This window comes from Rhinoraja longicauda, chromosome 2 (assembly GCF_053455715.1).
Source record: "Rhinoraja longicauda isolate Sanriku21f chromosome 2, sRhiLon1.1, whole genome shotgun sequence".
Classification (NCBI taxonomy): Eukaryota; Metazoa; Chordata; class Chondrichthyes; order Rajiformes; family Arhynchobatidae; genus Rhinoraja; species Rhinoraja longicauda.
The window spans coordinates 25,941,321-25,965,472 of NC_135954.1; the positions used below are offsets into that span (position 1 = coordinate 25,941,321).

Sequence of the window (24,152 nt, forward strand, 5' to 3'; positions counted from 1 at the left end):
ATCAATGTACTTCACATATATCTTGTTACAATCATTGTACCCCATAATTTTATGGCTTTAAAAGAAAAATAGTAGAAAGAAAGAGAGAAAGAGAGAAAAAAAAAAAAAGAAAAAAAAAAAAAAGAAAAAAAAAAACTTTTATCACGCAAAAGGAATCCACCAACTCGATAGTTTTCCGTCCCCCCCCTACCAAGGCCCGAGGTACTCCTCCACCCTATCTTTGTAATAATTCTATAAATGCAGACCACGTCTGATAGAAGCGTTCTGATTTTCCTTCCAGGCGGAGTCTCATATCTTCCAGATGTAGTGTTTCAAACATAGTTGAAATCCACATATTTAATGTTGGTATAGGAGCATTTTTCCAGAATTTTAAGATTAATTTTTTTCCTATTATTAAACTGTAATCAAATAAATTCTTTTGATACGCATTTAATTCCGAACTACCTTCTGTCATTCCGAAAATAATCCATTCTGGCTTTGGTGTCATTTTTATTTTAAACACTTTTGTGAAAATTTCAAAAATTTCAGTCCAAAACTTTTGAATTTTTGTACAAAAGATGAATGAGTGCGCTATAGTAGCTTCTTGACAATGGCATTTATCACAAATTGGTGAAACGTTAGGGAAAAATTTATTTAATTTAGTTTTTGAGTAGTATAATCTATGTATGATTTTAAATTGTATTAAAGTATGTCTTACGTTAATTGAGCATTTGTGCACATTTAATAAGTATTGTTGCCAGCCAATATGTTAATCGCCAATACCGACTGAAGCACACTGTCTAAGTTTTACTGCAAGCACATTCAAGCTGCTCCATTATCTGAAGAATTATGAAAGGAAATTAACATACTCAAATCAAATCTTCACTTTTGACATCATGGAGGAAAGGAAATTTATCAGAAATAAAATATGGCTGAACAATGAATCAAATTGAGACATGAGATATCAGAATTGTTCTTTATGGGGGAGAAGAGGTTGAAGGAGTGATTTGGTAGGTGTGTTCAAAGTTTTAAGAAAATACGACAGTGAAAAGGTAGAAGCTGTTTCCATTGGCAGCATGGCCAGTAACCACAATGATCTAAAATACTTGGCAATATGACTATTGTGAGGAATCCTTGAAATGATTTGACTGCAATGCCTAAAAGTGGTGGAAATAACTCCAATACTGACTTTCAAAAAGAAAACAGATTAAGTACTTGAAAATTCAGGAATGTGGGATTAATTGCATAACACAGGCTGGCACAGGCATCATGTGCCAAAAGGCTTCTTTCTGCATTTAATGATAAGGCTTTCAGTGGGTATTTGTCTATCTGCCAAAAACAACACAAGTTCAAAATATTCTCCTGTCATGAGTAAAATTCAAAAGAAACCTGGTTTAGCTAAACAATAATAAGAGGGGGCTTTTTCAACCCAAGTAAAATTTGAAATGTTATTTCACACCTAACCTTATTTGCAACAAAGGTGCAAAACCTACACTAAATGCTAAAAAGTCAAAGGATTCTATTTCTACAGTGCAATCTGCAGCTCATAGCTATTTGCACACATTAGTGCAAAGAAATAGCAAGAACGGAGAAATTACACAATAAAGTTCCTTAATTTTTAGAACCACTCATCTTAAGTCTCTTCCGATCTACATCCAAGAAACCTCACATGCTCTTCAACACTTCCATATCTTTCAATTCCAAGGACCCATCGCATTTAACTGGACCAGCTTGCTCTTCATTTTTGTCATTGTCATTCAATCCTTTTAAACCTCCATTCACCAACAGGGTAGGTCTCGGGGGAAACACTGGTTATTCCTTGAACAGAGACCCAATCAGTTCCCTTCAACGAACACTCCTTGCTTGCAGAACTTATCCTCGGCTTCAACAACTTCTCTTTTGACTCCTCACTTTCTTCAAGTCAAAGCTGTAGCCATGCGCCCCAGCTATGGCAAAGTCTTTAAATTGGCTACTTTGAACACTCTTTGTTGCAACCATACCCCAGCATCATTCCCCCAACTCTTTCTCCACTACATCATTGACTGTATCATGGCTGCCTCCTGCACCCATGCAGAACTCGTTGATTTTATCATTTTCACCACTAACTTGCACCCTGCACTCGAATTCACTTGGAGTATCTCCGACACTCTCTCAATCTATCTCCATTACAGGGAGCAGATGTCTACTACAAAATCATCAACCCAGTTCTCTATGGGTTCCCTTCCCCCTCTGCATCCTCCCCTCGGCCTCTTACAAGAACATTGTTCTTTAGTCTCAATTTCTCCACCTCTGCAGCAGTTACTCGAAAGATGAGGCTTTTCATGCTAGGAGATCCGAGATACTCCCTTTCTTCAGTAAATGTGGATTCACAATCACCCCCCCCCCCCCCACTGATGTGAATGGAGCCCTCACCTTTGTCTCCTCTGTGTCCTGCAGTTCTGCTCTCGCTCCCCCCAGATGGAACAAGGAGTTCCCCGGGTCCTTTCATCCCACCAGCCTCCGCATCCAACATACATTCTCCGACATTTCTGTCAACTCCAATGTAATCCCACCACTAATTATATCTTTTCATCACCCCTTTCTTCTTTCTGTAGAGGCCATGCCTTCCACTTCTTGGCTCACATCCATTCCTACTCAACGAGCCTCCACCCCAGGTACTTGCCCCATAACCACAGGAGTTGTAATATCTGCTCTTTCAGCCCTTCACCAACTTCCATCCGGGAACCCCAGCAGCTCTTCCAGGCGAAAAGATTCACATACACCTCTTCAAAACTCATGTACCGCATCAGACAAGGCAATCATTTAGCCATACACTTGTGGTCCGTCTGCCAATGCCTGCTGGATCTCCCGAATGCTAACCATTTTAACTCCCCTTCCTATTTCCATGACCGCCGAATTACTCCAGCATTTTGTGTCTATCTCTGGTGTAAACAAGCATCAGCAGTTCCTTTTTATTCCATACTGACCTTTCTTTTTCTTGGCCTCCTCCATTGCCAGGTTGAGTTCACATGCACACTGGAGTAACAGCTCCTCATATTCTGCTTTAGTAGGTTAGTTCACAGTATGAATATTGAGGTCTCCAATTTCAAGTAATATCTCCTCTCTTTCCCATGCACATACCCCTACCCCGTGTGCACAAATTTCTCCCATCCGTTCCCCTCCCGAATCGCCTTGATCCTTTCCTAAACTTATTTACCATTCCCTAGTCCCCCATTTCCTTCCCTCCCCCCCCCCTTTCCTCTCACCTTCCACCCATATCCCTCTCTCCAGCTTTATATTTCATATCTCCTCTGCTGGCCTTATCTTGACACCCTTTTGTCTTCTTTTCACCTCCAGCCTGTGTCACTTACTCCACTCATCTGCCAAACAAACCACCTCCTCACCTGTCACCACCTATCACTTGCCAGACTCTGTCCCACATCTCTTTTCCTGATTTCTCCCCCCCATTCCAATCAGTCTGAAGGAGGGACCCAACCCAAAACATATGTCCACTCCCTCCACAGATGTTGCTTTACCACCGAGTTCCTCCAGCACTTATATGTTTTAATCTTAAATTCCTGGTTCTTAGTCAGGTTTTTTTAATAGCTATTAATAATTTTGACTTTTGCTGATGTTTCAATACATTTTTGCATGAAATTATTCCAATAATCTTATTCACAAGATTCTTATCACTAATCTACTGCCGAACAAACTCACCAATTGTTGCTGCAAGCTCTGGATCAAAGGTATCATCTGTAAACCGTAGTAGTAAGCTGAAAAATAAAAACAACAGTTCACAGTACAAACAGGACATGTCAGACTATTAAGTCTGCAGTGGCAGCGTCTTCGCCCGCCCCGGATCGCGGGGCTTGGGTCGGCCCGCTGCGGACCTTTCATCGTCCGGCGCGGCCTGGAACGTGGCAACTTCAACAGCCTGACCGCGGGAGAAGACGGCAAGGGAAGAGAAAAGACATTCTGGCCTTCCATCACAGTGAGGAGGTGACTGGAGGAGACTCACTGTGATGGATGTTTCTTTTTTGTTTGTTTTGTGTTGGTTTGTGGTTGTGTAATTGCTTATTTTATTGCTCTTACTGTTGGACTGTGGATGACAAAAGCTCTTGTTTATTTTGGGTGACAATAAATGTAATTCTGATTCTGATTCTTCTGATAAGTAAGTCGAGACACAAGAATCTGCAGATACTGGAACCTTGACGAAAATAAACCAAACCGCTGATGAAACTCAGGAGTCAGGCAGTATCTCTCCTCCATGCCACTTTCTTTCACCTATCTCCTTTCTATTCCAGTTTTAAAGAACGTTCCAAACCCCAAATATCATCTCTCTATTTCCCTTCATAGATGCTGCTTGAGCAACTAAGTTTGTACAGAAGTTTTTTTTGTTGTGATAAATAAGTCCAATTGTTGGACACTCGTTAGTAAAATGAATAACTTGCCCAAATATAATTGTGACAGTTTAGTATGAAGAAATTCTTTAATAAAACAGCATTTGGTTACTCACAAGACATTTCATTTCTGACAAGGACTGTGAATGAAATGACTTTCAGTAATTTGTGACTGGGCAAGAATAGACTCAGTTATTTGTAGTTTAAAAGTTAACATTTGAGCCCAATAAAAAGAGGGACATTTATTGTTGATATGACCATCTGAACTGATAGAGTAGAAAAGATTCCTAGGACGAAACAATTTTTAACTACAGATTTTACATGAAAAATGTTAAGATATTAAATACAGCAATTTATGAAATAAAGCAAACTTTCTTGGCTGACGAGGGAAATGAGGCATTGGTCAAGAATAAGGAGGCCGAATGGGACAGGTATAGGTAGCTAGGGTCAAGTGTATCCCTGGAGGAGTTTCTGGAACCAAGGAGCAAACTAAAAAAGGAAATAAGGGCAAAAGAGGCCAGGAGATAGCTCAGGCAGATATCATTATGGACAATCCCAAGAGATTTTATAAATACATAAGAGGGAAAAGGGGAACTAGAGAGAGAGTGCGACCCCTCAGAAATCAAAGCGATCAACTCTGTGTGGAGCCACAGGAAATGCGCAAGGTCCTCAATGAGTATTTTTCAGGAGACAGACAGGAGGACAGATGAATTTGGGGCAGTTAATGGAAGTGTCTTGAGAGCAGACAGTGTTACGGTCGAAGAGGTGCTGAAGGTACTATCATGTATGAAGGTAGACAAATCTCCAGGGCCTGATCAAATATATCCAAGGACATAGTGGGAAATTAGAGAGGAAATTGTGGGAGCCCTGGTTGAAATTTATGAGTTGTCTTTAAATACAGGAGAGGTGCCGGAAGGCTGGTGGATGGCAAATGTTGTGCCTTTACACAAGGGCTGCAGGGAAAATGCAGGGAACTATAGGCCAGTAAGCTTAACATCTGTAGTTGGAAAGTTACTATAGAGTATTCTGAGTGAAAGGATATATACGTAATTAGACGGACAAGGGCTTATTAGGGATAGTCAGCATGGTTTTGTACGAGGGAGGTCATGTCTCATAAATCTGATTGCGTTTTTTAAAGACATGACCAAAAAGGTCAATGAGGACAGAGCTACAGATTTTGTATATATAGACTTCAGCAAAGCATTCAACAAGGTTCCACATGGTAGGCTGCTCTGGAAGGTTAGCTTGCATGGGATCCAAGGAGATATAGTTGAATGGAGAGAAAATGTGCTTCATAGAAGAAAACAGAGGGTGAAGATGGAAGGTTGCTTCTCGGACTGGAGGCCTGTGACTGGTGGTGTACCTCAGGGTTTGGTGCAGGATCTGTTACTGTTTGTTATCTATATCAATGATTTGGATAAGAACATACATGGCAAGATTAGCAAGTTTACACGATACAAAAGTGGTTTTGCAGATAGTGAAGATGCTTGAGAAAAATTGCAGAGGATCTTGATCGATTGGTCAGGTGGGCTGAGGAATGGTTGATGGAATTTAATACTGTGAAATGTGAGGTGTTGCATTTTGGGAAGTCTAACATGGGTAAGACCTAAACAGTGAATGGTAGGACTCTGGGGAGTGTTGTAGAGCAGAGGGATCTAGGAGTGCAGGTGCAAGGTTCCTTGAAGGTGGAGTCACAGGTAGAAAAGGTGGTCAAAATGACTTTTGGCATATTGACCTTCATCAGTCAAGAGTATTGAATAAAGAAATTGGGAGGTCATGTTGCAACTGTATAAGACATTGGTGAGGCCACATTTAGAGTCTTGTGTTCATTTCTGGGCACCATGTTATAGGAAATATGTTGTTAAGCTGGAAAGGGTACAGAGACGATTTATGAGGATGTTGCCAGGACTAGAGGGTGTGACCTATAGGGAGAGGTTAAGTAGACTGGGACTCTATTCCTTGGGGTGCAGGTGGATGAGGGGTGATCTTACAGAGGTGTCTAAAATCATGAGAGGAATAGATCGGGTAGATCCACAGAGTCTCTTGCCCGGAGTAGGTGAATCGAGGACCAGAGGATATAGGTTTAATGTGAAGGGGAAAAGATTTAATAGGAATCTGAAGGGGTAACTTTTTCCACACAAAGGGAGGTGGGGATATGTAGCCCACAGAAATGTAGGAGTTGGTGATTTTGTAGTAGAAGACTGTACATGGTATGCTCCCCGTGATGGAGACTGCAATTGACGAAAGAGGAGTGTCGGACATACTCCAAGTGAATTTGAGGGCAGGGTGGAATTTAGTGGTAAAGTTGATGAAGTTAACGAGTTCTGCACGGATGCAGGAGGCAGTCCCAATGCAGTCGTTAATGTAGCAGAGAAAGAGTCAGGGGAGATGCGGTGTACCTTTGGAACAAGGAGCCTCCCCTCCCCCCCATACTAAAACACAGGCATAGCTAGGGCCCATGGCTGCACCTTTGACTTGAATAAAGAGAGTTGCAAATCTTTATCGGCATGGATTAATTTGACTAAAGGACCTGTTTCCATTCTGTATTAGTCCATGGTATTATCCCTGTGGAATTATTCAAAGCACTTCCCCTAATCATCGCAGCAACATTGGGTAATCATGTCTTTCTTAGCACATTGCCAGAGCGAGTAAAAGGTTCTCCATCTGCCACTATTTGGTGCCTATGTTTAATGGTAACTTCTTATTCAGTTCTGCATCCATAGTAAACTGCAATCTGTCTCACTGGATAAATATGAAATCTTCCCTTTTTTTTTTTAAAGGTGTGAATTGTCAGTTAGCGTCCTAGAATCACAGAAATGTATAGAAACTTATAGCCCTGCTCATCCATGCCAATTGTGATTCCTTTCTACAATAATGCCATTTGTCTGCATTAGGTTCATATCCCCATACTCCTTTCCTGTTCACATACCTATCCAAATGGTTTTAAACATTTATTGGTACCTCCCTCCACTACCTCCTCCAACAGCACATTCCAAATACTCACCAGCCTCATAATTTTGTAAACCTCCGTAAGATCATCCTTCAGCCTCTGGGTTCCGGTCAGAATAAACTCAGCCCACAAAATTACAACAGGATTTTGATCAGTTGGGCAAGTGGACTGAGGAATAGCTAACAGAGTTTATTGCATAGAGGTTGTGATGTTATGTTAAAGTTGCAGAACACATTGGGAGGTCACATTTGGAGTATTGTGTCCAGTTTTGGTTGCCCTGCTATAGGAAGGATATTATTACACTGGGAAGGGTGCATAGATTTAAAAGGATGTTGCCAGGATTCGAGGGCCAGAGCTATAGGGAGTGGTTGGGTAGGCTAGAACTAAAAATGTCAAAAAGAGGGCATAGGTTTAAAGTGAGAGTGGCAAAGTTTAAAGATGGGTCAGGCAAGTTTGTTTTTACACAGATAATCGTGGGTTTCTAGAACAAACTGCCAGGGGTGGTGAAGGCATAGCATAACAGTGTGTCTAAGGCTTTTGGATAGTCACAGGAAATGGATCATGTGCAAGTAGAGGAGATTCATTTAACTTGGCATCAAGTCCAGCGTGGATATTGTGGGCCAAAGATCCTGTTTCTGTACTCTTCTATGGGTTAAGAGAAATGAGGACCGTTTGCTCTTGTTATAAATCTTTAAGATTGGGTGTCATTAATGCTTGAAATTAACACAGTTGTGATAGATGGTTTAACTTAAGTTTTGGGATTCAAGGATACTATGACTGTTGTTATGGGCAATTTAGCTGTAGGGTACAGTAGCTATAATTCAGGATAACTAAATGTAGGAGCTGAGAGATGAGGACTTCCAATGTTGAGTGTTAAGTTTTGAGGTTGTTGTAATAGCACCACCTTTTGTGGAGGATTGTAAATGATTGAATAAACCACAGTGCAGCTGTGCAGTCATGAGTTAACTTGTTATTCTGTGTCTGAGCTCAAGATATCACAAATTGGCGACGAGAGTAGGATCGTCAATTCCCCAGCTTTACTTGTTTGTGTAGATAAGGAATTCTGCAGAGGCACGGAAAAGGTTGTATAACTTTTGGTGTCAAGGAAAGCAGGTAATCGGGTCACAAAGTTGAATTCTGCGACTGTTAAAAAAAATTTAAAAATCTAAAATGGCGGTGCCCAGTGGATATATCGGAAGATTGGGTGAGTTCCAGCAAAGCCGGGAAACGTTCAGTACATACATCGAACGTTTAGAGATGTTTTTTGCTGCAAATAACATCACTGAAGTAGAAGTTTCTGATGCAGAATCAAGACGGTTGAATGAAGCAACTCAAACAAGGAAAAGAGCAATTTTTCTCACTGAAATGTGTCCCAATGTTTATGATACAGTAAACAATTTATTAGCTCCAGCCAAACCAGACACACCTTTGAAGGATATTCTGAAGAAGTTAACAGAACATTATGACCCTAAGCCCTTAGAAATAGCTGAAAGCTATCGTTTTGGAACGAGATGCCAACTTCCAGAGGAGGATATTAGTAATTTTATCGTGACACTCAAGAGGTTATCAATTCATTGTAATTTTGGAAATTTCCAAGACCGGGCGTTAAGAGACTGTTTCGTGTGTGGACTGAGAAGTGAGCACATCCAAAGTAAGCTGATGGCGGTGTATGACCTGATCTTTGAAACAGCTTGTAAAACTGCTTTGTCAATGGATATGGCAGAAAGGGGTTCTAGAGAAGTCAGGACAACTTCTAGACAACCAGCGGAAGAGTTGAACAAGCTGCAGTCCAGCAAACTAAAGATGGATAAGTCGACAAAGACGTCAGAGAATCGTTATCCATGGAAGGGTAGCAAGACGACTGCAAAATCATGCTATCGCTGTTTGGGCTCACATCTAGCACAGTCTTGTCCGTTCTTCAAGGCAGAGTGTTACTCGTGTCACAAGATGGGAAGGCTTGTCGAAAGGCTAAGCAGAAAAAAGGTTCAACAACAAATAAGCTGCATTCTGTGGAGCAACTGCAGGCAGAGGAAGAGCTTCTCGAGATATACACCATCTGCAGCAATGAGCTAGTAAACCGGAAGACAAAGAATGTGTCCGGGCAAGTCCAGTTGAATGGAGTTCATGTTAGCATGGAAGTCGACACAGGAGCACATCTGTGAGCGTGATTCCAGAATTGGTGTATCGGGAGAAGCCGAGTCAAATTCCTCTGGAAGCTAAGCGAATCAAGCTACATGGTTACTCTGGAGAGAAGATTCCAGTGTTAGGATGCGTACATGTACCAGTTAGGTATAAGGAGCAACAGGCGGAGTTGCCCCTCATAGTTGTAAAGGGAGATAAACCTGTGTTGCTAGGTCGGAATTGGCTACAGATCTTGAAGCTCAACTGGAACGAGATATTCCTCGTTCGTGAAGAATTAAAGTGTCCGGAGGACGAAATGAAGCAACATCCGAAGGTGTTTAGCGACCAGGGAGAGCCAATCAAGGGGTAAAAGGCTAAAGTACGCGCGAAGCAGGATGCGACACCAGTGCATTGCAAACCACGGGTTGTGCCGTAAGCTCTTAAGGACAAGGTTGAGAAAGAACTGAAAAGACTTGAAGCTGAGAACATTATCAGTAAGGTAGAAAGTAGTGAATGGGCCACACCCATTATAGTTGTACCTAAACCTGATGGTAGTGTTAGACTTTGTGGGGATTATAAAGTGACCGTAAACCAGGTACTTGAAGATAGCATACCAGATACCCTACCAATGGCAGAGGATTTGTTTAGTACCCTCACAGGCGGCCAAGTCTTCACAAAAATGGACTTGACAAATGTCTACTTGCAGTTAGGTGTAGATGACGAATCTAAATCCAAGCTAACTATTAACACGCATTTGGGATTGTTTCAGTTCAATAAGCTTCCATTTGGTATATTATCAGCCCCAGGGATTTTTCAAGGGGCAATGACACAAATTCTAGAGGGAATTGAAGGTGTGGTGTGTTACTTGGATGACATCATCTCAGCCCCTGACAGGCAGACACATGATGAAAGGTTGGAAGTGGTACTCAAACGATTTGAAACACACAGTGTAAGAGTAAAGGCATAGAAGCGCGAGTTCTTTCAGAACTCGGTAGAGTACTTGGGTCATAAGATAGACAAGGATGGTCTACACCCCACCAAGGGTAAAGTTGTTGCGATCAAGAATGCACCCACTCCCAGGAACATATCTGAGATCCGATCCTTTTTAGAATTAGTGCATTATTATGGGAAGTTTGTGACAAATCTGTCCACCTGTTTACATTCCTTGAATGAGGTTTTGAGAAAAGATGTACCATTGAAGTGGACATGTAAATGTGATCAAGCTTTCAAGTCATGTAAAGCTCAGTTGGCAGAGAGTTCAATGCTTGTTCATTACAATGTCAATAAGCCGATGAAGTTAGCATGTGATGCTTCACCATACGGTGTTGGTGCTGTGATCTCTCATGTGTTAGGAAATGGAGAGAAAAGGCCAATAGCATTTTCGTCTAGAACACTCAATGCCAGTGAGAGAAATTATGCGCAAATAGAGCGAGAGGCTCTTGCATTGATTTTTGGCGTTAGGTTTCACAAATACTTGTATGGTAGAAGGTTTGTAATCGAGACAGATCACCAGCCGTTGACAATGATCCTAAATCCAAAAGCACACATACCAACTCTGGCAGCAGCCAGAATGCAAAGATGGGCATTGATATTGTCTGCATACCAGTATGATATTCAGTATCGTGAGGCAGCAGAGCACAGCAATGTTGATGCCATGTCTAGATTACCTTTGGAATTGGAGGTTATCCCAAACCGAGAGGACTTGTTTTACTTCTCTCATGTAGATGAGTTACCTATCACATCAGAGGACATTCGGAAGGCTACTCGCACTGACAGATTTTTGTCAAGAGTGCAGGAAAGGGAATGCTGTAAAACACACTAGAGTCGCTCCATACCATCCCGCTTCCAATGGAGCAACAGAACGCACAGTGCAAATTGTGAAGCATACATTAGTCAAACAACTGCTGGATCCAAATCCAAAGAAGACAGTTGTCTTTGTTTCACAAACTGGCTAACTTTCTGATTACATATCGAAACACACCTCACACCACTACTGGTCAAACACCAGCTGAACTGTTCTTGAAAAGAAAACCCAGAACCAGGTTTTCACTGTTGAAACCAAACTTGGCTCAAACAGTAGATGAGAAACAGGAGAAACAAAAAGCATACCATGACGGAAGTAAAGGAAAGGTGTTGAGTTGAATCAGAAGGTAAAGGTGAAAAACCATCATCACAAGTGGGTGAAGTGGTTACCTGGAAGAGTAGTGAGAAAGTGCGGACCACAGACATACTTGGTCAAGATGTTTGGAAGTGGAAAGGTGAGAAAAGTACACATTGACCATGTCATGCCTATGCAAGCACAAACAGGGTTGAAATCAGACCAATTAGACGAGTCAGATAATTGGGTTACCACTCAAGTACAGGTACCAGATGAACCAGAAATGGTACAAGGCACACAAGTTGGTGAGAGTTTGAATCAGCCTGAAAATGGAGGTTCAAGGGGGGTTGACAGTCAAACAAAATTGACTGATGGTCTGGAATCTATGAATGCAAGTCAAAAGGAAGGCTTGACTCGATTAAAAATAAGTCCAAGTGGTTCTAAACAGTCAGAAACATTTGGTCAGAGAAGATATCCAGAAAGGAGAAACCCAGTGGTTAGGTTAAATTTGTGAAGTTATTTCCTGACATGCACATATCATTGTATATGCAACATATATGCATGATGCCCTCATTTTATTCAAGTTATATAAAAGTAAACTATCAAGACAAGATTGTAATAATTTCATACCGTTTGTTATATTCAAAACAAAATGTCCACAAGGATTTTTAAAAAAAATTAGGGTGGAAGAGTTGTAATAGCGCCACCTTTGGTGGCTGATTGTAAATGATTGAATAAACCACAGTGCAGTCATGAGTTAACTTGTTATTCTGTGTCTGAGCTCAAGATATCACAGTTGTTGGCAGCTACTCCTCAGCTTATTACGTTTATTTCAATGTTTGTTTGCACCTTCCACTTGGCTTAAGTTAAAGTTTCCGCAGAATGGTATCAAATCAAGTCGGGGAATGCTTATTTTGGGGCAAGTGGTATTTAGATAAACGGTTAGGTTAGGGTTTAATGTAATATAGTTAGAATATGACTTGTGGAGATGAGTAATGTCAGAGCCAGAGCAGAGGTGGCAGTGCGGCTGCCGATTGACCTGAACTGCTTCTCTTTCCACTGAGGCTGCGAAGACTGGCAATGTTGTGTACCCGCACTACCACCTCGATCTTGCCCGTCGCTAAATGCTGCCATGCAGTCTTGTTCTCGGGGAGAGAGCTGGATGAGGTGAAGCCCAGAGAGACCAGGCTGCAACGTCCGCCAGCTGTGCCTGTGCTGCGTCAGGAAGCCCGCGGCCTACGGCGCAGCGGCTCGGAGTCGGAGCCGAGCCGGCCCGGAGCCAGTGGCCACCCGGGCACTGCCTCACCTGGACTTGCCGACGCCGCTCTCGCCAATGATCAAGATCTTGAGGGTGGTCAATATGTCTTCGTCCATCGCTCCCTCCACCAGCATCCGCTCTCAAATCACCCCCTCTGCCTCTTCACGCCAGCCCGGCCAACAAACGAAGCATCCGATTTACGACCCGCCCCCTCGTCGGAGCCGCGCCTCTTCCGCGACGCAGGCACTTGCGAGACAACACACGCCAGCCTGCTGTCGTCTGGCGATTTACCCTCTAAAACGCAAAGCGAGGACGTGAGAAGGTGAAGGTGTGTGTTTATCACTGGCAGCACAGCAGCGCAGTTAGAGCTGTTACCAGGGTACGACACAAAGGAGCAACTCAGCGGCACAGGCAGCATCTGTGGATGGAATGGGTCGGGATCCTTCATTGAGTGTGGGGCGTTTTTTGTCGGCGAGGTGAATCAGAAAATTCCCACATTTCAGGAAATTACATTATGGCAACTCCCATTTAAATTCAAAAACCTTTTAGGATGAGAACAGAGTGTAACTGTAGTGGAATGCTGGAACAAATGGCAAGTGATGCTGTAAAAGGGACCAAAATATTATTTTGGTTCTATTCTTTTTGGTATCACCCCCCCCCCATTTAAAAAAAATAAATCTGCCATTGGTGTATTTCATCATCTCTAAAAGTATATAAAGGAGGTCAGTGGGTCCTTGCCGACCTCTGGGGAACGTACAACACAGAAATGGGCCCATTCAACCCACCTGGTCCATGCTGATCAGCCCTATCTCTTGTATACTAAAACTCGTTTGTTTGTTCCTGAACTACAGCCAAAACGGTACACGATAGCGCGACACTTTTAGGCCCACCTTACCGTCGTCCCGCACCAATGCAGGAGAGGTTTGGGCCCAACGGGTCCACTTGGTCTAGTTATACCAAGTTCTCTGCAATCTATCTCAACTTGATATGTTTTGCTACAGCGCTGCACTGTAGCTATAAAACTACACCACGGGATAACTTGGAGTAGCTAGTTAACCGACCAGCATGTCATTGGGGCATGGAAGAAATTCAAGAGAACATCAGGAATGCACAGGGAAAATGTGCTATTCCGCATTGAAAGCATCTGAGTTCAAACCCAGGGCAGTGGAGCTACAAGGCATGAACACTTAATGGCTGCACTGCTGTATCTCCCTTAAGCATGTAATAACATCATTGCTTATATGGGGTCAAGGAAAGAGGGTTCATGTTGGGGACCTGTTTCCACCAATCTTTCTACCACTTTGCACAAGAAGCGCAAGACACCATTGTGCGCAGATGCTGAGAAGTGTGTTCAGCTCCGGCTGAACCATTTCTAATCTTGTGAAGTGGGCTCAATAAGAAGATTGTTTGTGTGTGACATAAGCACCTTGTATTTGTATGCTATACTATTAGATGAGAATAAAATATTTACATTAGTTTAGAAGCTCGGTATACCACAGGTAGTTTGGTGGTTAGAAATTGCCAGTGGTTATGCATAGTTTAAGTTATATACCAAAATGCATTATGCCTAAACCACAATCAAAATCAGCAATACTTCACCCCGATTGCCCCATCCTTCAGATATACACAAAATGCTGGAATAACTCAGCCGGACGCTCCTGGGAGAGAAGGAATGGGTGATGTTTTGGGTCCATCTGCCCCACCCTTGAACCTCTTTTTCTACAATATCAATATTTGGATTTGTACTTGCAGTGCAACAGGTTTTCATGGTAATGTCTATTGCAAATGATACAAAGGCTGATGACAATGTGAACAAGAATGAGGACAGAGGGGCTTCATGGGGATATAGACAGGTGAAGTGAATGTGTTTGGTAGAAAAAATGGAAAATGATAATATCTTTTCATTGGAAGTCGTGGGATTTGTTTTTGCAATTTTAGCAGTTTTTACTGTAACTCCAGGGCAAATATGGGCATGGTTTAAAAGAAGGACATGTTGAAAGACGACAACATCGATGGCATATTCAGGAAATTCTTCTGTGGTTTAATGAATCAAGATAGATAGGCTGTAAAATAGCTAAAGTGATATTGCTGCTGGAAAATTGATTTAAAAAAACTACAAACATGATCCAAACATAATTAATTTTTATAGGAATGCAGAAAGTGATGAAAGGCCAACTGACTACAAATGGTTTATGGAGATTTACAGTTAATAATCAAGTATTAAGTGATTGATTGAGTCTGAAGAAGGGTCGCGACCCGAAATGTCACCCATTCCTTCTCTCCATAGATGCTGCCTGTCCCGCTGAGTTACTCCAGCATTTTGTGTCTATCTTCGATTGAATCAAAGGAATATTTTGCAGTAATCAGATCCTACCCAGAGGCATTATTTGAGATACAGGAGGGTTAGAATTGGCAATCGTGCACTTCCTTGTTTTGGATTGATTAAGAGCAGTACCTCATATTCAAAATGTGTACAAAAAAACATATTTTGTAGATAAGATCATAAGTGATAGAAGCAAAAAATAGGCCATTCGGCCCATCAAGTCTACTCTGCCATTCAATTATGGCTGATCTATCTCTCCCTCCTAACCCCATTCTCCAGCCTCCTCCCCAAAACCTCTGACACCTGTATAATCAGAGATAGTGTGGGGATCGTGCTCTTGGTGGCAACAGACCTCTTCACATCCTCCCACCCCACCTGACCCCAGCAAGTCAAAGATGGCTCAAACGTACTTTTTTCTCTCTCTGTTTAATCTAAGCACAGAATTATGTGATTGTTTCATTTGCGCCACAATGCCGAATATATTCAAGGCAGAAAAGGGGACATTTTCAGTTATTAAGGGAAGCGTAGGGGTTAATGTAGGAAAGCAGAGTTAAGGAAAAAATCACCCATAGTCTTATTAAATGTGAGAATAAACATAGGAGGGTCATTGGCCTACTTTAGCTTTTATTTTTTATTTTGTCGAGGTACAGGAACACATAATGGAATTCAATTAAATCTCCGATAATCTGGGCACAGAATTCTAGCCTGACTGATCATTTTGATACATAGGGATGATCACCTGGCTCCTGGCCAATATTTACCCATCCCTCAAAATAAGTTGTCTAGGTCATTATTGCAATGATGTTTGTATGCAAACAGTGAAATTCCCACAGTGAACATACTTCAAAAGTAATTCAATGTACATTTCTTTGGAATAGCTTGAGGCTGTGAAAACATTTCATAACTGTTGCTTTATCTGCATATTATGCTCTGTCCTCATGCTCTTTGGACTTGACATTACTCTTTGTTTTGGCTACCTAGGATGGAAAGCCAACAGTATACATACAGCATCATAATCCCTGGAAAATCTCAGGTTCAATTTTTGTAAAACAAGTAAGCTTTGAGCCCAAATTCGCAGGATAAAATTTAGGTCATAACTTTCTTGGTTCATCCCAGTAAAATGTTTTAGAACAGGAAATATTAATCTCGGGATCTCCCTCTAAAACTTCCACATCGAGCCTCACCATAAATTCCACCAGATGGCAGACCTTGAGCAGCACAAAATCGAAAAGATTTAAAGACAATATTTAATAACATTTCATAAAAGTTTAGTGTAAATGTTTGCAGAGAAAGAAAGTTGTTTTTGATGAATACTGCTATATACAAAGCCACTAAACTTACATTTTAAGTACAATCTTGCAAAACCCAAGAAAAAAAAGTGAGAATTAAGAACATAGAGCATGAACTTAGAACAGTACAGCACAGGAACCACAATGCGCCGAACATGATGCTTAGCTGAACAGATCTCAACTGCCTACAAGTGATCCATATCCCTCCATTTTCTGCAAATCCACATGCCTATCCAAAAGCTTCTTAAAATGCCACTGTTGTATCTGTTTCCATCACTACCCCTGGCAATGCGTTTGAGGCCCCCACCACTCTGTGTAAACAACTTGCTCTGTACGTCTCCATTACATTTCCCACCTCTCACCTTATAGCCTGGCCCTCTAGAGTTGGACATTTCCACTCTGGGATAAAGGTTCTGAATATCTTCTATCAATGCCTCACATCAATTTATATACTTTACCAAGTCTCCCCTCAATCTCCAACATTGCAGAGAAAACAATCCAAGTTTATCCACCTCTCCCTGTAGCTGAAACCCTGTAATCCAGGCAGCATTCTGGTAAACCTTCTTAATACTCTCTCCAAAGCTTGCACGCAATACTCCAAATGTGGACCAACCAAAGTCTTATAGAGCTGTATCAAGACTTCCAGACATCCATATTCAATGCACCTACCAAAGGTTCTAATCCAAAACTTCACCTCTTCTTCTTGCATTTGAGGCAGCAGAAGTTATGTAACGCCCTCCAGGCGCTGTAGTCAGTTCAATGTGCTGTTGCCGCGGGCCGTGAGGTCTACCCCTCCAACAGGACAGTCAAAAATGACGCGCTGTGCTGTTTGCTGGTCTGCTCCACACACGCAGGCTGCTGATGAACGCAACCCCCAACGATGCATGTTGGCATCGAACCGGCTGACCCCTGTGTGGAGCCGGTTCAGGGTAACCCACTCTTTGCGGGGCATGTCTGAGCTGGGTGGGGCTGTGGTGTTCGGTGCGACAGTGAATTGAGGAGGTCGTGAAGTCTGTTTCCAGCTGGTTCTCCATGCTCCTAGTATGTTGAAACCGGAGCCACAGAGGGTCGCTGCGTGACGGGAGAAGGAACTTCACCTATTCCTTTTTTCCAGAGATGCTGCCTGACCCGCTAAGTTGCTCAAGCATTTTGTGTCTTATCTTAAATATCTACATAACTCTTCAGTGGCACTCTTATGTGATTCACTCTCTCTAGATACCCTCCCAGCCCAGCAACCCTCCTCCAACTGATGACACTCACCCATTCTATCCCCCCGCAACCCCCCTTTTCCCCCCTCCTCTTCCCCCTTCACTCACTCCATCTCCCCATAACCTCCCTTATCCCCCCTCCTCCCCTTCCCCTCCTCACCCACTCCATCCCTCGTATCCCCCCTCCTCCCCTCACCCCCCCCTCCACTCTTAGGAGCTCTCCGGCACTGCCCCTTCCACTCACCCACTCCATCCCCCCTCATCCTCCCCTCAGCCCCCGCTGTGGTGTTTGGTGTACTGTGTGGGGTGGGAGGACCCGTTGCTCCTCCCGCGCAGCAGGTGGCGCTGCACAGGACAAAGGGAGATGTTTTGTATATAGTTATCTTGGCTGTACACAGTGTGGAGTGTGTAGTCAGATTGTGGGGTGGCAGCCATTTTAGTTGTCTTGCTGCCAGCATTGAGTTACTGTAATAAAAACTTCTGTTGTACCTTGAAGACTCGCAAAGTTTCATACAGACGTAGAACAAGAACACGAAAGTGGTGTCAGGAACGGGAGACCGGATTGTGTCCAATGTTTTTAAACATGTCTCTGCAATTTGATCGTTTCGATCCCGAGCGAGAAAGGTGGTCGTCATATTTAATGCGCGCTGAGTTTTATTTTGAAAGTTTGGCAATTACGACTGACCTGAGGAAGAAGGCTGTCTTGTGTTCATCAATGTCTCCAGAAACTTTTGCACTACTTCAAAATTTACTTACAGAAGAAGTAACTGAAGTTTCATATGCTGAAATCACAGCGGCTTTGCAGTGGCATTACGAAGAAAGTCAGACGGTGCAACAGGAAGGGCAATCTATCACTGAATTTCTTGCCGAACTTCGCACCAAGGCAAAGGCATGTGATTTTAAAGCTCATTGCTGCAAAAAGTGCCAAGACAATGCGTTGCGGGATAGACTGGTCACGGGCTGCAGGCACGCATTCATCCAGCAGGCGATTCTCAAGGAATCGGACGCCTCATTGAAGAGCTGCTAAGTAAAGAATTGCACAAAATGGCCGGCGATACAGCATCGAAGCCCCCTCAAGAGGTGCATACAGTTCGTCAGACTTGTCCGCAACGCCAGAAACCATTTGATCGAACCAGAACAAATCCGGAGAAGAAGGGGCAGTTTCAGAAGAGCCGACCCCCTGTGGGGGAAGGATTGAAACCCTGCTACCAGTGCGGCGCGACTGCTCATCATCACCGTGAGTGTCCGTCTATCCGTTTGTTATGCCTGTTAACGAAAAGGTCATCTCCAGGCAGTGTGTCAATCCGTAGGAAAGCGGAGAAAGGGCAAGAAAGCACAAAATACAGTCGACCAAATCGTGGAGACCATTTCTATTGAAGTGCTCGGTGTGTCCACGATCACCGACAAGCCGAGGCACTGCACAAAGATGAAGGCACGGCTCATACTCAAAGACAATGCCGTCCCTAAGTTCAAACCAAGACCAGTTCCGTTCAGTCGGATCGACACTTGTAAGGGGTTTCAGCGCCGAGCTTTCGCCCGACCTAAGGTCCCCGTGCCTTGCTCTGATCCCTTGACCAGGCCGCGCACACTGGTTCCCCGTGAGTGGTTCGACCCACTCACCCCTTACGGTTCTAGACACTGGACTTAGATGCAGGAGCTCTTATAGTGCAGAAAAATTCCACCAGACCAGATTTGAAAACCAGGGTTTAAATGAAAAGGCTTTTATTTAGCGCTTGGGACTATTGTCCATGAATATTTATACATTGCTATATGACATACCTATTAAACACATATTGAATCACATGAATACCTTTGACTTATGAATCACAAAACGCACAGTTCCACAAGACATATACACGAATACCTTTTTCGCTGAATTCTTAAACACACAGTTCCACAAGACATATACACGAATATCTTTTTCGCTGAATTCTTAAACACACAGTTCTACAAGACATATACACGACTGTAAGATGGGGAACGTACGACACATCGCAAAATTGACCAACACATATTTCTTCACACACCCAACGTTTATTCAAACCACCCTCCCCTCTACACTAAACTATGTCCAGGATATGCAGGATTTGGAGTACATGCTCACCATGGGGCTATTACTGGGGTTACTGGCTGTTCGTTTTTCAGTATTTCTCTTCGAGTTGCGTGCCTGTTCCTCTCTCTTGCATCCGTTCTTCTTGCCTGTCGTTTCTTCCTTCTCGCGTCCGTTTCTTGGAACCCGGTTTTCTCTGCGTGTCTTGACTCGAGTTTTGACTTGCTTTTTTTTACTCCGTTTTCTTGCCTGCTTGCGTTCCTTGCAGGTTTTCTTCTTGAGTTTAAAACCCAAAAGTCGTGGCCAGTTATACTATTCTGACCCGTCCTATCTCCCGCCAGATCTTGGAATCTCTTTGTTTAAAAAGATATGTATGAGTTTTCTCTCTGATCTGCGCTTATGTCCGGGGATACCGGGGATGGCCAGACGGTGTTAATTGGTATTTCGTTGCGAGGTGATGGGTTTAACTGGTTTCCCATCACCTACCAGGTAGTTTTCTATGGGCTATTGTGCCCCCTTAACGAGATGAACTGTTTAGGTCGGCTTGGGGCATTGTGAGTATGCTGATGTCAGCGCCCCAGTGTCTGGACTTCGACCTGGTTTCGTAGGTTTCTGCATGGCCAATACCCATCCATTGTTCTGGCCGTGGCTTTGCAGAAACCTAGAGACTGGGTTGTAAGGTTTTTACTTTTTGTGGCTGGTCACGAGGTCCTGCGGCCATTTTAGGACCCACGGATTGTGACATCCTTTGGTAATCTGACCGCAGCCTTTCTCCGCTATCAGCCCCAGTCTCTCGTATAAAATGTCCAAACTGCAGCTCTTTGGTTTGGTGTTGCTTTCCAAATGAGGGAAAACTTCTCAATTCTTACAGTCCCTCCTGTTGATTTGCATAACCCCAGCTTATCGAATCAATTAAATAATGTGGTTGAGCAATGTTTTCCCGATTCTCCATATCCAGACCCCTGAGGTTTTAACTAAACTAGTGTTTCATTGCGAACGTACAGTCCCCATCTTTTAGGCTGACCTTTACTGCCCGTGTCCCGGGCAAAACTATATTACAAGTGTGTACATTTTTATGTCAAACATATACACCTACACCTCGTCCCAGGCCGGTGTGGCTCGGCTGCGGTACTTTACATCGCTGGTGCGGCTCGACCACGGGACTTTACATCGCCCGGTGCGGCTCGGCTGCGGGACTTAACATCGCCCGGTGCGGCTCGGCTGCGGGACTTTACATCGCTGGTGCGGCTCGACCACGGGACTTAGCTGCGCAAGGCTTGGTCGCGGGGCCTTTCATCGCCCGGCTCGGCCGCGAGACGTTTCAGCGCCCGGTGCGATTCGGCCGGGGGGACTTCCATCCCCTTGCGGGGACTGTGCGGGTCGGTCGGGGACGAGCTGTCTGTCCGTGGGCGTGGGGAAGAGAGTGGAAGTTTTGTTGCCTCCATCACAGTGAGGGGGTGTTTGGAGTCACTGTGATGGACGTTTGTGTTGGGGCTATGTGTCTTGTGTTCTTTTTTTCTATGACTGCTATGTAGTTTCGTTCGGTACTTCGGTACCGAACGACAAATAAAGCTCTGTTATACTGTTATACTGTTATACGCCTCCGCCATCCTCCTACTGGTGTCAGCTTTAATGTAGGACATGAAAACAACACAACAGCAAAACGATACATTTTGTACATTCCTTCACAATCACTCTTGATACAAATTCGAAGAGGACAATACAAAAACACAGTTTATACAAATTCGAAGAGGACAATATAAAAACACAGTCTACTCGGTGCGGAGGGGGCACGTCCTCCTAACAGCTTGCGGCTGGGTCCTGCTCGCCCACCCGCACGTAACGGTCTCTCCATTCTCCCTGATATACCCGGTTAGTCTTTCAGTTTCCCTGGGGCACCACTCCGGCAACCGCACCTCGGTGAGGTTTAAGATCACCGAGGCTACCGCGTAGTGCACCCCCTGGTACAATACCTGGTCAGTCGGTATCAGTACCAGGCCATTCCCGGGCCCCTTAGTGGTTTTTGGGCACTCACCCTCCTGTGCTACTGCCAGTGGAACTGTGGGAGGTGTTATGCGTGGTCGTGTGATGAGTTCAGTGGCGTTTACCGGGATCGGGGAAAGGGGGACCCCACAAGCCCGCGAGCTAACATCCCACCTCATCCCCTTACCGTCATCCTGCCACTGTCTCTGGAAAAAATATGCTGTTGCCCGTGGGGCAGCGATACCTCGAACCCCACATGCACATATAAATCCCCTCATCCGGTTCCCACCATTTGTCCCAAAAACACTCAACTGTTCTTTAGTCCCAGAAATAGTCCTGTGAGCGTCGTTGTCAAGTCTCTCCCACTCAACAGTGGAGTTGGCCATTGTCCTGCTCGTTTTCCTCAGCCACCACCGCCTGCTCGCGGGGACCTTCCCCGTGCATACCAGGCAGATCCTTTTGCCAACGGTGGCGCTGATCTTTTGGGCGATGATCTTGACTCTCGGGCACAATAATGAAGTGTCCCGATAAGCAAAACCTGGGGCGCTGGAATACTCTGAAGAGTTCGATCCCGGCCACCGGCCTTCATGGAAGTAAACTGCGGTCTCCTCCGCTTCTCTCCTTCCAGTCCCATCGGTCGCGATGGGAGCCGTGTCCCCGGAGCAGCCGTAGACGATGATGTCCTTGGTGAGGCCCCGATAGGCCCACCCACATTCGATCGCCGTGGCAACGATCCACCACACGAGTGCCTCCTTCCACTCCAGAAAACAGATAAAGAAGAATGGTATAGCCAGCCTCTTGGGGAGCGCTTGGCTTTGTTAACGCCTCTGCGGGCGGGTCTCTTGACCCCCAGCCTGCACCCCACACCCACACATCCTGGACGCATCAACTTTATTTACAACTAACTATCCCCACAAAACTTATCTATAATACTTATCCTTATCTAAAATACCTATCCTTATCTATATGACCTAATCCTTATCTATATTACCTAATCCTTATCTATATTACCTAAAATATAATACAGCGCCGCCTTCCCAGGGCGGCTCAGCTAATCCCTCTCAGGGCTGCAGCGGGTCGTCTCCTGTGGCTGCACCGTGCTGTCTCCCACCTTTGATCCTCCGCAGCCTGTTGCTGCCTGTCGGGGGCTAGGTCCCCTCCGAGACGTAAGCTCCCTCCTCCCTACTTGGCTCCCGTACCTCGGGGCGTGATTGACCTCTGGCCAAAACTTTCTACGTTGGGGTTTCCTGCTGGACCTACGGAGGATCACCTTAGACACTTCCCCCTGGACAGCCTGGCTGAGGACCGGTTCCTGCCGTGCCGCAGCTCGGGTACCCCCCGCAGCTGCCGACCCTGGCCCCGCCTCATCCAGCTCTGCCCCCTTGGTGCTGGGTATACCCGCGGCATCCGGCCTCACTCTGCCTGTATCTACAGGTGGTGAGCCTTCGCTCGCTACCCCCGCCTTCCTGGTGCTTGAGTCGAGGACGTTACTGTCGTCCCCCTCCGACTCCTCTTCCTCCGTAATGGGATCCAGCCCCTGGTCGAGCTGATCAGGCTCTTCCTCGTCCGAATCCCACCCAAAACGCGAGACTCTCCATTCCTGGAGAATGTCCTCCCCCCTCACGCAGGCAACCGTACTTGTCTGCGTGGCCTGCCTCATTCTTGGCTGAGTCCCCACTCACAGGGCTGGCCCCTGTGGTTGACCCCTGTGCCCCCGGCCTGTACAATTTACACTGATTGACATGGAACCACTTAATCTGCCGGGGCATCTTCACGGCGTAGACCATGGGGCTGGCTTTATCTACAATGCTGTAGGGCCCCGTGTAGAGTGGTTCGAAACTACAATAGACAATAGACAATAGGTGCAGGAGTAGGCCATTCAGCCCTTCGAGCCAGCACCGCCATTCAATGCGATCATGGCTGATCACTCTCAATCAGTACCCCGTTCCTGCCTTCTCCCCATACCCCCTCACTCCGCTATCCTTAAGAGCTCTATCCAGCTCTCTCTTGAAAGCATCCAACGAACTGGCCTCCACTGCCTTCTGAGGCAGAGAATTCCACACCTTCACCACCCTCTGACTGAAAAAGTTCTTCCTCATCTCCGTTCTAAATGGCCTACCCCTTATTCTCAAACTGTGGCCCCTTGTTCTGGACTCCCCCAACATTGGGAACATGTTATCTGCCTCTAATGTGTCCAATCCCCTAATTATCTTATATGTTTCAATAAGATCCCCCCTCATCCTTCTAAATTCCAGTGTATACAAGCCCAATCGCTCCAGCCTTTCAACATACGACAGTCCCGCCATTCCGGGAATTAACCTAGTGAACCTACGCTGCACGCCCTCCATAGCAAGAATATCCTTCCTCAAATTTGGAGACCAAAACTGCACACAGTACTCCAGGTGCGGTCTCACCAGGGCCCGGTACAACTGTAGAAGGACCTCTTTGCTCCTATACTCAACTCCTCTTGTTACGAAGGCCAACATTCCATTGGCTTTCTTCACTGCCTGCTGA

General features: G+C 44.7%; 1 protein-coding gene across 1 annotated transcript in view; it reads right to left on the reverse strand.

Annotated features, from left to right (window-relative positions):
• The window catches only part of LOC144602797 (ras-related protein Rab-18), a 49,022-nt gene extending 36,004 nt beyond the window's left edge, over positions 1-13,018 (reverse strand). The window contains exons 1-2 of the mRNA XM_078415927.1: positions 12,834-13,018; positions 3,676-3,731 (exon numbers count right to left, since the gene is read on the reverse strand). Coding sequence (XP_078272053.1) covers positions 3,676-3,731; positions 12,834-12,919 — 142 coding nt within the window. The 5' untranslated portion in view covers positions 12,920-13,018. The remainder of the gene's footprint in view (positions 1-3,675; positions 3,732-12,833) is intronic.
• Between the last annotated feature and the right edge of the window lie 11,134 nt (positions 13,019-24,152).